This window comes from Ranitomeya imitator, chromosome 5 (assembly GCF_032444005.1).
Source record: "Ranitomeya imitator isolate aRanImi1 chromosome 5, aRanImi1.pri, whole genome shotgun sequence".
NCBI lineage: Eukaryota > Metazoa > Chordata > Amphibia > Anura > Dendrobatidae > Ranitomeya > Ranitomeya imitator.
Window position 1 is genome coordinate 157080273 of NC_091286.1, and position 16573 is coordinate 157096845.

The following is a 16573-nucleotide window of genomic DNA, read 5'->3' on the forward strand; positions in this document are numbered from 1 at the left end:
ATTATGTATGCCAATCAACTGTACATCCATCTATGGTTTAGAAGGACAAGTCATAGCAGCAGGCTCGAACTGGCCCATAAGGGAACAGGGGAATCCCCCAGTGGGGCCCTGTATAGATATAGGCCCCCAAGTCCACTGTATGGGCAGTACTTGGCATATTTCATTTGATTCTCTATGTACAGAAAAAAACAGCACCTCATTCATTAAACAAACTACCCAGTTTATTATTATATATAGAAGAAATATAGGTAAATTTGTGAACCAAAGGTGATGTAATATTTGTATGCAGGTGAAAGTGGACCCCCAAAGTCAATGTTACTATTGGGCCCTTGGCATTTCAGTCCGACAATACATAGTAGGCTACTAAAAGTGCTTTCTGATACATAAGGAGTAGTGTTAGTAGACCGTTCTTTATGTACCTAAGCCTACAATACATAATATACTAATATAGTCTACTTACCCACCTGTGCTCTTCAGGCTAAGTTCACGGGTATATACAAAATTGTCACTTTCATCCAGAAACCTTGAACATTTTTTTTCTCATTTGTCATCCGTTTGTAATCCATGTGTAATCCATTTCTATACAGCAGCATTTATTACAAATTTACAAGACTAAATATAGTTTTCTACATAGGATCCTATATTGTTTTTGCACACCCACACACTTAAATGGGTAAGCCGACACACAGAAGAAACTAGTGCACAAAATTGTTATTTTATGGAAGTACAGATTCGGTCCATGAAAAAAAATCACTCATGTGAACAACCCCATAGTATAACACTGGTGAGAGAGCGGTTTGTATGACGTCTGTTTTTTTTTTTCCATGAACCGCACTCTGACTGAAAAAAACGGTCATATGAAATTGGAGTCGCTCAACAACTCACGACTTCCATCATCCCTTAGAACATCTTCTTATTCCCTTCTGCAGAGTTTCTCGCTATGAACGACCCCTTTCTGTGGAACTTACATTGACCATCAAATTCCCTTTTCGAGGATTAAGAATGCAGAGAAACCCAATTTCTTAAAGAAGTTCCTTTTCATAACAGTAGTTTGTGGCCCATACAAAATCTGACCTGTCACAGATATCTGTACTCCATCTAGTCCATAAAGGAAAACAGTCATGTTCAATAATTCGATTTACCTGCAGATATGGGGATAATATGCAGGTTAATAGCGTTATGATGGTGCCCGGCCACTGTATTAAAAGTGCGGCACTTAGGAGAATATACATTTTATTTCTACTTGGAACTGCCGGCTTTCAGTCATACAGCTATTCCAGCTCGGCTTCAGTCATTACTGACTGTAAACAAGCCCCAGGACTTTGATTCTCCCAGGAGAAATTACATTATTTTTCTCCGGTGTACCACACTTTCAGTACTGGGCACCTTTGTAATGAGTGTGTGAGTGGGAATCTCAGGAGACAGACATATCCTATGGAGAGCTGATGCCTTCTTACAGAAACAGCCCATTAATACCAAATTCCAAGCATAGAATTCATTGTGGATGAAGCCTCCCAAAAAATTATAGAGAAGCCAGAAAAGTAATCTAATATTTCAAATCTTTGGCAAATTTTGACTTATGTCAACAAGAAAACATCTGTAGGTGTGCTCGAAACATACGCCACCCAAAAGGATTCCTAACTACACTTGCTTATATTGTACTCTACACACAGATTACGCAACTGTTACGACAATGATTCACATCATGCTCAGCAAGTCATTTCATCTGATGTGACTTTTCTCTGGTTATCCCAGTAGAGCATACTGTACATTTGTTTTCTGAAGGAATCTTTATTGTTTTGGTTGCTTCCAAGTGATTGAATGATCCAACATAATTTTAAAGAATTGTCCGACATGACATTTGTAATAAAGGTGACACTAAAAGCACAATTCCACAAAAAAAGAATAAAAGAAAAATACCAAAGAATTCAACTCAAACAAGTTGCATATCATAGCAATGGTTCAAAATCACTACTCTAAAATACAAAATATAAATATATATAATCCATCAGAAAGTAATGGAAGAACCCAGAAAAAAAGTGATAATAAAGTGCTTGAATTTTCACTTACTATTGGCTATAACATAAGCACATCCAAACAACAACTATTATTTCAAACAAATCAAAATGGACAGTAATTTTTAGAATGGTTTTCTTAGCTAGATAAGAGTTTAATTATCGATTATCTAAAGCAGCTGACATGCCTTAGGTTTTATTCACACATCAGTATTTTTGATCAGCATTTGTTACCAAGAGCGCCTGCGAAACACAAGGGTCAATATTTCAATTATAGTTTTTCTCTGTAAGTGCCACTCCTGGTTTTCACGTACAAATACCGATTCAAAATACTGTCCAAATACAGAACTGTGAATGAGCCTGTAGAAAGAATTTGGATTTGGCCGCCAGCCATCACTCCAAGTTGCCCCATGCATACTAAGGAAGTATTTTTTGCATCAGTATTTGTATACCAAAACCAGGAGTGTCTCCAAAATACAGAACAGGAGTCAATCTTTCAAATGATGTTTTTCTCTGTAAGATCCACTCCTGATTTTGGCATACAAACACTGATGAAAAATACTGACATGTGAATGAGGCCTAACACTCAGCCAGACATTATTGTGTGGAGCAATATCATCAAAGAACAAAGACATTATCTGTCAAGAGCCGCCCGAGCACATTCGATGGTCAGCCAAAATGAGTGGGTTATGCCCAGATGTATTAGATCTTCAATTGTAATATTTCATAATAAGACTAATATGTAGTTATTTAAAAAATTTATATTGAATCTACCTTTAACATCAAACACTATCATAAGGAACTAAAGGAATATCTTAAAAATATTAATATATATTAAACCCTTTTATGATCGATACATATATGCTAGCCACCTTAGGGAGAGACCCAAGTTGGGCTAAATGTAGCGGGACGAAAGAGACCGAAAAGCCCTCTACTTAAAGGAAATACATAGTGGATGCTTTCCTGAAACGGAAAGTACTTGCAAGCAGCATAATATTCTTTGCTATTCTTTGTATTATGCTGCTTGCAAGTATTTTCCGTTTCAGGAAAGCATCCACTATGTATTTCCTTTAAGTAGAGGGCTTTTCGGTCTCTTTCGTCCCGCTACATTTAGCCCAACTTGGGTCTCTCCCTAAGGTGGCTAGCATATATGTATCGCTTGCTCACCGAGCCCCACTCCATACAGCCAACCAATTCCAGCCCTGTGCTGATGAGGGCCTAAAGCCCGAAACACGTGTCCACAGGTAGGAATTGGTTGGCTGTGTAAATTTAGAAACTAATCCGCAGCATTGCACGCTTGGCGGTTCCAAGCGCTGTGGATTAGACTGGGGTGGAAAGAGATGATTTGCATAGCTCCGCCTACTGCAAAGGATTCTGGGTAAACCTGCTATTCTTTGTATTATGCTGCATGCAAGTACTTTCCGTTTCAAGAAAGCATCCACTATGTATTTTATGATCGAAACTTTTTCCATGTTTGCGCTTTAATTTTTCACAAGAGCCATAACATTTTTATTTGCCCTTCAACATAGCTTTATGAAGGCTTGTTTGTTTGCGGTTTGTGGTTATGAATTACACCATTAACTTTACCGTGTAATGTACCAGACAATGGGAAATTCCAAAATCCCAAGTGTTGTAAAAAGGTAAAAAAAGATTCTGCCATTTTTTGGGGAGTTTAGTTTTATGGCATTAACGTCTGATCTTTATGTTCTTTGGTGTGTTTACTCCACGCATGAATGAGTGAATGAGCATGGTCAAGCAACTAAATGACTGTAATTTGGCTACAAATAAGCTGATCAGCTGGTGATTACTGGCCTGTTTGGTAGGCCAACAAAACAGTGATGGAGACAGAAGAAAAGCAAACATGATTGTTCTATAGTATCTGGTCATCAGCAACAAATAACTTTTTTACTCATATCAATGATTCTTTTACTTGTTTGTTGAGCGATTCACTAGGCAACAAAATTTCAAAAGTTGTCTGGTTCAGAAATCAAATTAGCCATTTCTTAATGATTTTGATTTGCTGAATTCAAATATGACAAGGAAAACTGTCATTTGGCTCTAGTTTCCATGAAATTGAAGAGGTTGCGTTTTACTGTTATGTAAATTAATAAATAATTATAACATGTAGTTATTACTTCTACAAATATAAAACTGCACATGCATTGTCAAACAAATTGTATTAGCTGTATACAGAGGAAACTCAAGTGTATTTAAATCTACTATATAATTAATTAATTCACATATCTAAGCACTTTGAACAATTTTAATTTCAATTATTAATATACGTTATTGCACAGTACGAAATATGTCTTTAGTCACTGGATACTCGGATCCTTTTTACTTTCTCTTCTATTCAAACATCGGATTATCTCTGGTAATTGTCCAACAGTAGTCTGCAAGCATCGAAGGGTTCCAATTACCCTTAAATCTTTTTTTCATAGTCACAATTTCTTGGTGAAATCGCTCACCGTGCTCGTCACTCACTGCTCCGCAGTTTGGTGCAAAGGAGTCTAGATGCGAATGCAAGAGATGAATCTTAAATGGCATGTTGCACCCAAGATTATGATACGCCTGAAGAAGATTTTCCATCAGCTCTTTATAGTTGTCTGACTTGGTGTTTCTAAGGAAATTTGTTACCACTAACTGGAATGCTACCAATGCAGCCTTTTTCTTGCCACGCAGGAAACGGTGAAACTCCTCGTCTTGCAGAAGCACACGAATCTGATGACCAATGAAGACTCCTTCCTTTATCTTTGCTTCACTCAACCATTTACAAATGAGGTACTTGAATACTTCTGCATTTTTGTCCATTGCCTTTGCGAAGTTCTTCATGAGACCCAACTTGATATGCAATGGAGGTAACAGAATTTTCTGTGGTTTGGCAAGTGCTGGATGAAGAACATTTTTAGTCCCTGGCCGCAGTGCATTTCTGAGGGGCCAGTCTCTTTTCTTGTAGTGTTCTTGTCTTGCTCGACTGTCCCATTCACATAGAAAACATCAGTACTTTGTGTAACCAACCTGGAGACCAAGCACGAGGGCAACCACCTTTAAGTCACCACAGAGGCACCATAGATGTTGGTCATAGTTTATGCACCTCAAAAGCTGTTTCATGTTGTCATGGGTTTCTTTCATGTAAACCGCATAACCGACTGGAACTGATGGCAGCGCATTACCAATGTGCAGTAACACAGCTATGAGACTCTGTTTTGAAGAATCAATAAATAGCCTCCACTCATATGGATTATAATCCAGATGGAGAGCTTTCATTAAACCATAGACGTTGTTGCATGCAACAAGATTGCCTTCCCTGAAGAAGAATTGGACAAGATGTTTTTGATGGTCCCGGAGCAAAGAAATACGAACATCCCCTGCTAGCAGATTCCACTGTTTTGCTTTTGTGACTCAAAAGTCAACTCTCCACAGATATAGCAGAAACTATCTGCTTTATTAATGCAAGTCCGAGGCATCATTGAATAGCTGAATGATGATATCAGTCGACCGCTGAAATTGCTGTGTGACTGATAGAGGGAGAACATGCAAGTTGTGTGATGCAAATTTAATACTTAGGATTGTATCATCTTTCTTTTTTTTGGCATCTATCATTGGTCATTTAGAGATGATGAAATACTGATGACTTAATTCATTAATCATTTGGAGATGATGCAATATTGATGAAGCAATCCATTAGTCAGTTGGATGGTTCAAAACTGAAGACGCAAGGGTGATGATGTATTCTTTGCCTAGCTTTGTATCAAAGGTTGTAAGCAATATCGATGCACCCCTGTATCATAAAAATCAGAGCCAATTTCAAAATTTAAGCATCATTTTCAGCACCCCAAAATTTGAACTGTTTTAATGTCTGAACCAATGTTGCCGTTGACTAATCAGGTATAAGAGTTCTCAAGAACGCTCTATAGGCAATTATTTGCTTGTCTAAATTGGTCATTAAATGTATGATCTGTAGTGTGCGGTTAGTTGTATAATTGCTAGTTTTCTATTAAGGCCATTAAGAGGCAATCGAGTCATTAAGAGGAAAAATGGTGCAACAGAAGCGACACTCCCATTCCTAACCTCATGAATACTGGTGTCCCAATTGACAGCAGCATTTAAAAGGTTAAACTGTTGCAACCAAAAATAGCCTCCACTGCAGCAGTTACGCTTAAGTGCCAGCTAAATATTGCAGCCAGTACCCACACTGTACATATCAAGCTCAGTTCCTGAGCCCACTACATGCAGTATTTGCGAGTTAATTTATAGGGTAGCAGCTGTTGAAAGTATCAAATTCAACACTACTCACCTTAACCTGCCACAGCACTACCTGTCCACCAATGCTTCGGTCTTTGTTGACAGGTGGCTTTGATGAAGTTATGACCAAAGTGGATGTGACCGCTGCAGCCAATCACTAGGCTCTGTAGCTTTGACAATGCAGCTGTGAGTATTGCCGACTGTCATTTTTCAACAACTGTAACCCTATATATTAAAAAAAACTGCCTCCAGTACCCGTTAAAGATTTGTACTAAACAAAAGCCTTATTCCAACAGTTAATCTTTGGCACAATTAAAACTAGAATATCATGGCGAGAGTCCATTAGCTACTGTTGTATACCTGAAAGCAAATATGTATAACACCATAAAAAACACACCTTCACAGCTGTCTGAATATTTCAACAACAGAATAATCACTGTGTTGCATACAATTTAATGTTCTTATACATTCAGACTTGGCACTTACTTTGCAGAAACAATCAAGTGTCTGGAATCCAGGTGGGAACTTGGAAGAGTCTGGGATTTCTTTCTTCAAATATTGCTCTAATGTTGCAGCGAGATGCCCCAGGCCTTGTTTCATGTCTACATTTAGATCTTTGAAATCTGGGTAGGGTTAAAGAGTGGGTGAGTTACAGGTAGGCCAAGGAGTGGGAGGACTATGAAGCATACAATCAAGTTACTTGTACAAATGTTAAATAAATAATGCCATATGTGAATTTGACCCCAGCTATTTTACAACCTTTAGCTGGACTCCGTGCTATTTGAGGTTAACAAAATGTTTTGTTTTGTGCTTCAATTTACTCACATCAAATTTAAAGAAAATTATTTTGTTTACCTTGAGTTTTTGGGAATAAGTTTCATACATTCATGGTGTTATGTTTTGATGCAAACACCATCTGTAAAATAGCTCAAGTTAAAAAGAGGATGGCTTCCTAAACACGTCAAAATCCAAAAGGCGTAAGCTGAAGGTTTTTACAATGGCCCTCAAAGTCCCCTGATCTTAATTTCATTGAAATCTGTGGCTAGACCTCAAAACAGCCGTGCATGTAAGACAACCAGGAATCTCACAGAACTGGAAATTTTTCAAAGGAAGAATAAATGAAAGTCCCTCAAGCAAGAATTGAAAGACTCTTGGCTGGCTACAGAAAGCGTTAACAAGCTGTGATACTTTCAAAAGGGAGTGCTACTAGGTACTAGCCATGCAGGGTGCATGAACCCATTTCCAAAAAGGCAGGTGCAAGCAAGATAACCTACAAACCTGGATCCGTTACACCAGTTTTGCCAGGCGTAATGGACCCAAATTCCGACCAACTATTGTGAGAAGCTTGTGGAAGGAGATCCCAAACATTTGACACAAGTCATTCAGTTTAAGGGCAATGATACCAAATACTAATGAAATATATATGTACGCTCTTGACTTTACAGTAAGTAATAAAAATGCCTTAAAACATTCTCTCTCTCATTATTCTGGCATTTGGCAAATACTAATAATTATGGTAATCCTAATTGACCTAAAATGGGAAAGGTTTATTCTGATCTCATGTCAGATATTGAGAAAAATATGCATATGCATATTTTTAGTGTATATAAACTTCTGATTTCAACTGTATATATTTGCCCAAAATACAAAGGAAGTGTGTCATCTTTAACTTTAGGCCTTTTTTAGATCATTTAATCTTCATCTTGCTTAACTGTTCACAATAACAGTCATTTTGACTGGGGGAACCCAAATTTTAACATGCCACTGTACTCAGTCGCTGATTGGTCTCGCCAGCTGCCTGTCATGGCTGCCACGACCAATCAGCGACGGCCACAGTCCGATTAGTCCCTCCCTACTCCCCTGCAGTCAGTGCCCGGCACCCGTTCCATACTCCCCGCAGTCACCGCTCACACAGGGTTAATGCCAGCGGTAACAGACCGTGTTATGCCGCGGGTAACGCACTCTGTTACCGCCGCTATTAACCCTGTGTGACCAAGTTTTTACTATTGATGCTGCCTATGCAGCGTCAACAGTAAAAGGATCTAATGTTAAAAATAATAAAAAAAATAAAAAATCATTATATACTCACCGTCCGCCGCCTTTCCCACACCTCGCGACGCTCCGGAAACTGTTCCATGCAAGCGGCAGGTTCCGGTGGCAAGGATGGTATGCGATAAGGACCTGCCATGACGTCACGGTCATAAGACCGCGACCTCATCACAGGTCCTGCGCGCCTGCGGGAGAAGGACCTGCCATGTGCCATGTGGTCATGTGACCGCGACGTCATCACGGGTCCTGCGCTACCAACCCTGGGACCAGAAGCTGACGAGTGCACCGCACACAGGCGACATGACTACAAGGGCTCCCTCGGAAGGTGAGTATATGTTTATTTTTTAACCTGTGACATACGTGGCTGGGCAATATACTACGTGGCTCTGTGCTGTATACTACGTCACTGGGCAACATACTACGTGGCTCTGTGCTGTATACTACATCACTGGGCAATATACTACGTGGCTCTGTGCTGTATACTACGTCACTGGGCAATATACTATGTAACTGGGTAATATACTATGTGGCTGGGCAATATACTACGTGGGCTGTGCAATATACTACGTGAACATGCATATTCTAGAATACCCGATGCTTTAGAATCGGGCCACCATCTAGTTATGTATAAGTGAGAATTCCAATAATTTATAATGCATAACACACTGCGGGGCTGGGATTCTCAAGGTGGGTGGCCGCACAGGCGCAGTCTGCAAGCCTGGATGTGACGTCAGATGGGCAGACCTCACTGCGCCTGCACCAGACAGTACTACACAGCGCAGGCACCGGATTTCATGGGAAAACAGCGCGGAGGGGGCGGCGCCCCTGAAGATTTGAGTGACGGCAGTGTGGCGTTTCAAGCAGGGGGGTTAAGACCTGCCTCCCTGGCTAAAGACAGGTATTTTGGAGAAGTTATAAAACGCTTTATTTTGGGAATAAATGCACCAAAAACTAAAAGAGCCACCTTGTTAGAATGCAGCATTACTGCTGCACAAGGTGGCTCTTTTAGTTTATAACGACTGGAGGGGGTGACAGTGGCCCTGTAAGCTAGCTAAAGAGATTAACTGCCAAAGGTTTCGCTTTACCTGATAAGTAGATCACTATAAAAATAAGGTATGGGGAGCTCCTGCCTCCAGCTCCTGAATTCAGTATAGTCACGCCTGTTTAACCCCTTCGCGCCACGCGCCGTACTAGTACTGCGCTGCCGGCACTGCATTTGTGCCAGCAGCAGTACTAGTACGGCGCACCGATCACAGCGGTCTCGCGCTGAGCGCCGCGGTGATCGGGTGCGGGTGTCAGCTGTATATGACAGCTGACACCCCGCAGCAATGCCCACGATCGGCGCTATCGCCGATCGCGGGCATTTAACCCCTCTGATGCCGCTGTCAGTAGTGACAGCGGCATAGAGGGGGATCGCGCAGGGACGGGGGCTCCCTGCGCTCTCCCACCGGAGCAACGCAATGAGATCGCGTTGCTCCGGTGACCCGGAAGGAGTCCCCGGACCCAACATGGCCGCCGGACTCCTTCGGGGTCATGAAATGACCTGGCTAGCCGGCGCCTGCTGAGAGCAGGCTCTGGAAAGCCAACTAAACTGCCTGTCAGATCGTTGATCTGACAGTGTGCTATGCACACTGTCAGATCAACGATCTGATCTAATACAGAGATGTCCCACCCTGGGACAATGTTAGAAAGTTAAAAAAAAAAAAAATAGAATGTGTAAAAAAAAAAAAAAAAAAATCCCCAAATAAAAAAAAAAAAACATTTCCCAATAAATCCATTTATTTATGTAAATTAAAAAAAAACAATAAATGTACACATATTTGGCATCGCCGCGTCCGTAACGACCCGCTCTATAAAACTATCCCACTAGTTAACCCCTTCAGTGAACACCGCAAAAAAAAAAAATAAAAAACAAGGCAAAAAACATTGCTTTATTATCATACAGGCGAACAAAAAGTGGAATAACACGCGATCAAAACGACGGATATAAATAACCATGGTACCGCTGAAAACGTCATCTTGTCCCGCAAAAAAAAAGCCGCCATACAGCATCATCAGCAGAAAAATAAAAAAGTTATAGCTCTCAGAATAATGCGATGCAAAAACAATTATTTTTTTATATAAAATAGTTTTTATTGTGTAAAAGCGCCAAAACATAAAAAAAATTACATAAATGAGGTATCGCTGTAATCGTACTGACCTGAAGAATAAAACTGCTTTATCCATTTTACCACACGTGGAACGGTATAAACGCCCCCCCTAAAAGAAATTCAGGAATTGCTGGTTTTTGTTCATTCCGCCTCCCAAAAATCGGAATAAAAAGCGATCAAAAAATGTCATCTGCCCGAAAATGTTACCAATAAAAACGTCAACTCGTCCCGCAAAAAACAAGATCTCACATGACTCTGTGGGCCAAAATATGGATAAATTATAGCTCTCAAAATGTGGTGATGCAAAAACTATTTTTTGCAATAAAAAGCATCTTTTAGTGTGTGACAGCTGCCAATCATAAAAATCCGCCAAAAAAACGCTATAAAAGTAAATCAAACCCCCTTCATCACCCCCTTACTTAGGGAAAAATAATAAAATGTAAAAAAATGTATTTATTTCCATTTTCCCATTAGGGCTAGGGTTAGGGCTAGGGTTAGGGCTAGGGTTAGGGCTAGGGTTAGGGTTGGGGTTAGGGTTTCAGTTATAATTGGGGGTTTCCACTGTTTAGGCACATCAGGGGCTCTCCAAACGCGACATGGCGTCTGATCTCAATTCCAGCCAATTCTGCTTTGAAAAAGTAAAACAGTGCTACTTCCTTTCCGCATTCTCCTGTGTGCTCAAACAATGGTTCCCCCCAACATATGGGGTATCAGCGTTCTCAGGACAAGTTGGACAACAACTTTTGGGGTCCAATTTGTCCTGTTACCCTTGGGAAAATAAAAACATAGGGGATAAAATATCATTTTCGTGGAAAAAAATATATTTTTTATTTTCACGGCTCTGCGTGATAAACTGTAGTGAAACACTTGTTGGTTCAAAGCTTTTACAATACATCTAGATAAGTTCCTTAGGGGGTCTAGTTTCCAATATGGGGTCACTTCTGGGGGGTTTCTACTGTTTAGGTACATCAGGGGCTCTGCAAATGCAACATGACGCCTGCAGACCAATCCATCTAAGTCTGCATTTCAAATGGCGCTCCTTCCCTTCCGAGCTCTGCCGTGCACCCAAACAGTGGTTCCCCCCAACATATGGGGTATCAGCGTTCTCAGGACAAGTTGGACAACAACTTTTGGGGTCTAATTTGTCCTGTTACCCTTGGGAAAATAAAAACGTGGGGGCTAAAATATCATTTTCGTAGAAAAAAAATATTTTTTACTTTCACGGCTCTGCGTTATAAACTGTAGTGAAACACTTGTTGGTTTAAAGCTCTCACAACACATCTAGATAAGTTCCTTAGGGGGTCTTCTTTCCAAAATGGGGTCACTTGTGGGGGGTTTCCACTGTTAAGGCACGTCAGGGGCTCTCCAAATGCGACATGGCGTCCGATCTCAATTCCAGCCAATTTTGCATTGAAAAGTCAAATGGCACTCCTTCCCTTCCGAGCTCTGCCATGCGCTCAAACAGTGGTTTATCCCCATATATGAAGTATCGGCGTACTCAGGACAAATTGCACAACAACTTTTGGGGTCCAATTTCTCCTGTTACCCTTGGGAAAATAAAAAATTTGGGGCAAAAAGATCATTTTTTGTGAAAATTAATATAAAATTTTTTTTACGGCTCTACATTATAAACTTCTGTGAAGCACTTGGAGGTTCAAAGTGCTCACCACACATCTAGATTAGTTCCTTAGGGGGTCTACTTTCCAAAATGGTGTCACTTGTGGGGGGTTTCCACTGTTTAGGCACATCAGGGACTCTCCAATCGTGACATGGGCTCCGATCTCAATTCCAGCAAATCTTGCATTGAAAAGTCAAATGGCGCTCCTTCTCTTCCGAGCTCTGCCATGTGCCCAAACAGTGGTTTACCCCCACATATGGGGTATCGGCGTACTCAGGACAAATTGTACAACGACTTTTATGGTCCAATTTCTCCTGTTACCCTTGGCAAAATGAAACAAATTGGACCTGAAGTAAAAATTTTGTGAAAAAAAGTTAAATGTTCAATTTTTTTAAACTCAAAAAATTCCTGTGAAGCACCTGAAGGGTTAATAAACTTTTTGAATGTGGTTTTGAGTACCTTGAGGGGTGCAGTTTTTAGAATGGTGTCACTTTTGGGCATTTTCTGTCATATAGACCCCTCAAAGTCACTTCAAGTGTGAGGTGGTCTGTAAAAAAATGGTTTTTGCAAATTTTGTTGCAAAAATGAGAAATCGCTGGTCAACTTTTAACCCTTATAACGTCCTAACAAAAAAAAATTATGTTTCCAAAATTGTGCTGATGTAAAGCAGACATGTGGGAAATGTTGTTTACGAACTATATTATGTGATATAACTCTATAATTTAAGGGCATAAAAACTAAGAGTTTGAAAATTGCTAAATTTTCATAATTTCCGACAAATTTTTGTTTTTTTCACAAATAAATGCAAGTCATATCGAAGAAGTTTTACCACTATCATGAAGTACAATATGTCACGAGAAAACAGTGTCAGAATCACCAGGATCCGTTGAAGCGTTTCAGAGTTATGACCTCAAAGTGACAGTGGTCAGAATTGTAAAAATTGGCCCTGTCACTTAGGTGAAAACAGGCTTTGGGGTGAAGGGGTTAATGATCTGAAATTAGCATGTGTAAAAGCAACCTACATGCATCTGTGTGACGTTGCAATATGTTAGCATTTGGGGTCCCACTTAATTTTTGCCCATGACCACACTTTATTTAAAACCAGCCTACTCCAAGCTTCAATTCAACTCATGCTCCAAGTATGTTTTCTTCCCACTGATAGAAAAGGTTAAGGCCCAACTGTCACACAGACCAATAGCCGCTATTGTAGGTTCTGAACATTCACCAAACTGACTCCCACCCACTGGCGCCAATTTTTTCTTTCTTTTTTGTGTACACCTCACTTCTTCTAGAAGCTCTCTAATGACAGCGAGATTATGTTGTGCATTGATGTCACCACAGACAACTTTTTCATAAGAACGAATCTCTGTCTGGCTGTGCCGCAGGGTAGTGACCCATCAAGGGGACAACCAGCAACAAAAGTGAATCCAAACAACCTATAAGTATAAATGTAATTGTACAAACTGAATTTAAGTCAAACAAAAGCAATAAATTACTTACTGAGCAGTTTCTCAGTCCAAATAAAGAAACAAGAAATCAATCATAAAGGACACAATTGCATTCCACACAATATACTGCAATAGTTGTGAATGTGCGGTTCACACGTTAACAATAGAAATATTAAAACACTATTTCATTTTCAATAAAGTAACAAACGTGCTACATGCATTAAAAAAAAACACAGTAATTACCAAATATTAGTTATCTAAAAAATTCTGGGAAACTCACGTGACTGAAGCTCATGTATTGAATATAGTTCTCCTGAAGTACAGTCTGGTTGTTCAAGCTGCCAAAAAAATAAAGAAACTTCTTACTCATTTGCAGGCATAAAAGATACTGAAATGTATAACAACACAGCAGTCAGGGGTGTTACTCATCAAGTGTCAGTCAATATATATATATATATATATATATATATATATATATATATATATATATATATATATATATATATATATATATATATATATATATATATATATATATACATATATATATATTTTTTTTTTTTTTTTTTTTTTAAGCTGCCTTCGCCTCGATTTTGAGCCACGGTGTCTTAATGGAATAATGCTCTATAGGAAGATCAATCTTCTGCAAGCCTAGATAGGTCCACCAGGGTCTTCCCACCCATTATCATGATAGTAACAAGCCATCGGGTTGCTTGTGTTCCTCTTCGCCTTGTTCCTTCTGTTTTCTTTTTGTTACCATTCATTAAAGGGATATTTGGAAACTTAAACAGAATAACGGCAGTAACTGTTGGACCACAGTAAATGAGTATTCCCCACCATTTGATCCCCGTTGCTTCAGTGCAGCCACTCTGGTGGTCCCTCTCAGTACTGGAGTTTCTGTCATTCATATGACTACTGCAGTCACTGGCCTTAATGGAAATGCTTATCTATATGGCATGTGACTATTGAGGTGATGTCTGTGCAAATGATGTATGTAATGTCATCATGGCAGGCCTGGTGAGGACCATTAGAGAATGGTGACAGAGTGGCAGAAACTTTAATAAGTGAATAATGTATATTACTTTTTTAATACATTTTGTGCTAAACTTTACTGTAAAAACTCAAAAAAACTGAATATAGAGAACAGAGAATGTTTGATTAAAATGAAGTATAAGCGGTCAGTCTCCATTCACTTCATAAGGGAGCTTGAAATAGCATGTTACATTTAGGCCATGTGCACACGTTGTGGATTTCCTGCGGATCCGCAGCGTTTTTACCGTGCAGAAACGCTGCAGATCCACAAGTGATTTACAGTACAATATAAATCAAGGGCGGAGACTGTGTGTGCGGGGAAGATGTGCGTGTCTGTGTGCGTGTGTTGTATGTGTCTGTGGCGATCGCGAGGGTCTGTTGGGGGTCTGCGGCGGGCTGTCGGGGGTCTGTGCGGGGCTGCTGGGGGACTGCTACGGGCTGTCGGGGGTCTGCGGCGGGCTGTCGGGGGTCTGCGGCGGGCTGTCGGGGGGTCTGTGCTGGGATGTCGGGGGTCTGCGCCGTGCTGTGGGGGGTCTGCGGCGGGCTGTCGGGGGTCTGTGCCAGGCTGTGGGGGTCCTTGGGGGTGTGTGCGCGTGCATGTATCATCCGATGGGACTGCAAGTCCCATCGGGCTATGCCTGCTACAGTGACAGTGAGTGACACATTAGCCAATGATGAGACAGTAGTAGTCCCATCATCCGGCTATTGTGTTGAATGTAAAAAAAAAAAAAAAACACGAACATACAACATACGACAGTATATACAACATATGACAGTACATACAACATATGACAGTACATACAACATATGACAGAACATACAACATATGACAGAACATACAACATATGACAGTATAACACATAAACCCCTATTGTGTATAACTCAATGAGGTAAGGAGAATTTTCTTTCAAATATAAATATTTTTATTAACAAACACAAAATAAATTAAATTACATACGGTAAGAGAACCACAAACCAAGCAGGTTTAAATGGGAGTGTAACCAGGTAATTAAACAATAGCTATCAAAGAACAAAAGAAGTAATGGAGCGCACTCGCTGAAGGTCCGGTGCAGGTAACTTTATTCACACAAGGTAAAAATCATCTTCACGACCGGGGGTGCCGAACAAAGAAAGGTAGCGAGGCTGGACGACGGCCATTTCGCGCCTGCACTGACCCGTCGAAGCGCCAGCCAGGCGCGAAACGGCCGTCGTCCAGCCTCGCTACCTTTCTTTGTTCGGCACCCCCGGTCGTGAAGATGATTTTTACCTTGTGTGAATAAAGTTACCTGCACCGGACCTTCAGCGAGTGCGCTCCATTACTTCTTTTGTTCTTTGGCATCTACACGTGGATTGTTTCCAGCGGAGCTTCGCACCCAGGACCGGACATAGTGGCCCGTCACATACAGGTGAGCGGTTTCCACCATATGCCTTGGTTGTAGTGCTGTCCGGCTGTCTCTCTTGTCTTTTGTAAACAATAGCTATATTATGCCCCCGTAAGAACAAATATCTTATATCTCCACACATTTAATATAGACAAGTTTTTGTGCAAAATTGCAAAAATATAGGAGAAAAAAGGGGTTTTTTGGCCCTTTAAGAACCGGGGGAGTGAACCTAGCCCAGATCGCTACAAATACAGCTGGCTATACACGGCAGGGTTTTCATTAGAAAACGAGTTTTTTTCTCTCTTTTCTCTTTTTTTGTATAATGGCATGTGCCATGTGTTATACCCCTACCACCAAAGTAGTTACCCAGCTGACGGATAAGCAAAAATGGACCAGAGTAAGAGTAATAAACTTACATAAAGCTAGTGAGAACCTGGAGCCCCAGCCTGCCGCCTCGACGCGCGTTTTGCTGTTTTCCTTCTTCAGGAGGCGTGGCTAAAGCAAATCTCATATCCGTATATATCGAGGGAGTGGACCAATGGGAAGATAGCGATTAAGCAGGTGTCAGATAACATATGGCGCATGCATACCTCCCTCAGAGCGTCCGCGACGCGAGCGATCCCCTGCTGCTAAG

The 16573-nt window shown here is 40.7% G+C and overlaps 1 protein-coding gene across 2 annotated transcripts in view; it reads right to left on the bottom strand.

The window, feature by feature from the left end:
- Nucleotides 1–16573, bottom strand: part of SMYD3 (SET and MYND domain containing 3) — a 1365594-nt gene that overhangs the window by 1133199 nt on the left and 215822 nt on the right. For both annotated transcript variants that reach the window (XM_069769233.1, XM_069769234.1), the window contains exons 4-5: nt 13806–13863; nt 6747–6883 (exon numbers count right to left, since the gene is read on the bottom strand). In XM_069769233.1, the coding sequence (XP_069625334.1) occupies nt 6747–6883; nt 13806–13863 (195 nt within the window). The remainder of the gene's footprint in view (nt 1–6746; nt 6884–13805; nt 13864–16573) is intronic.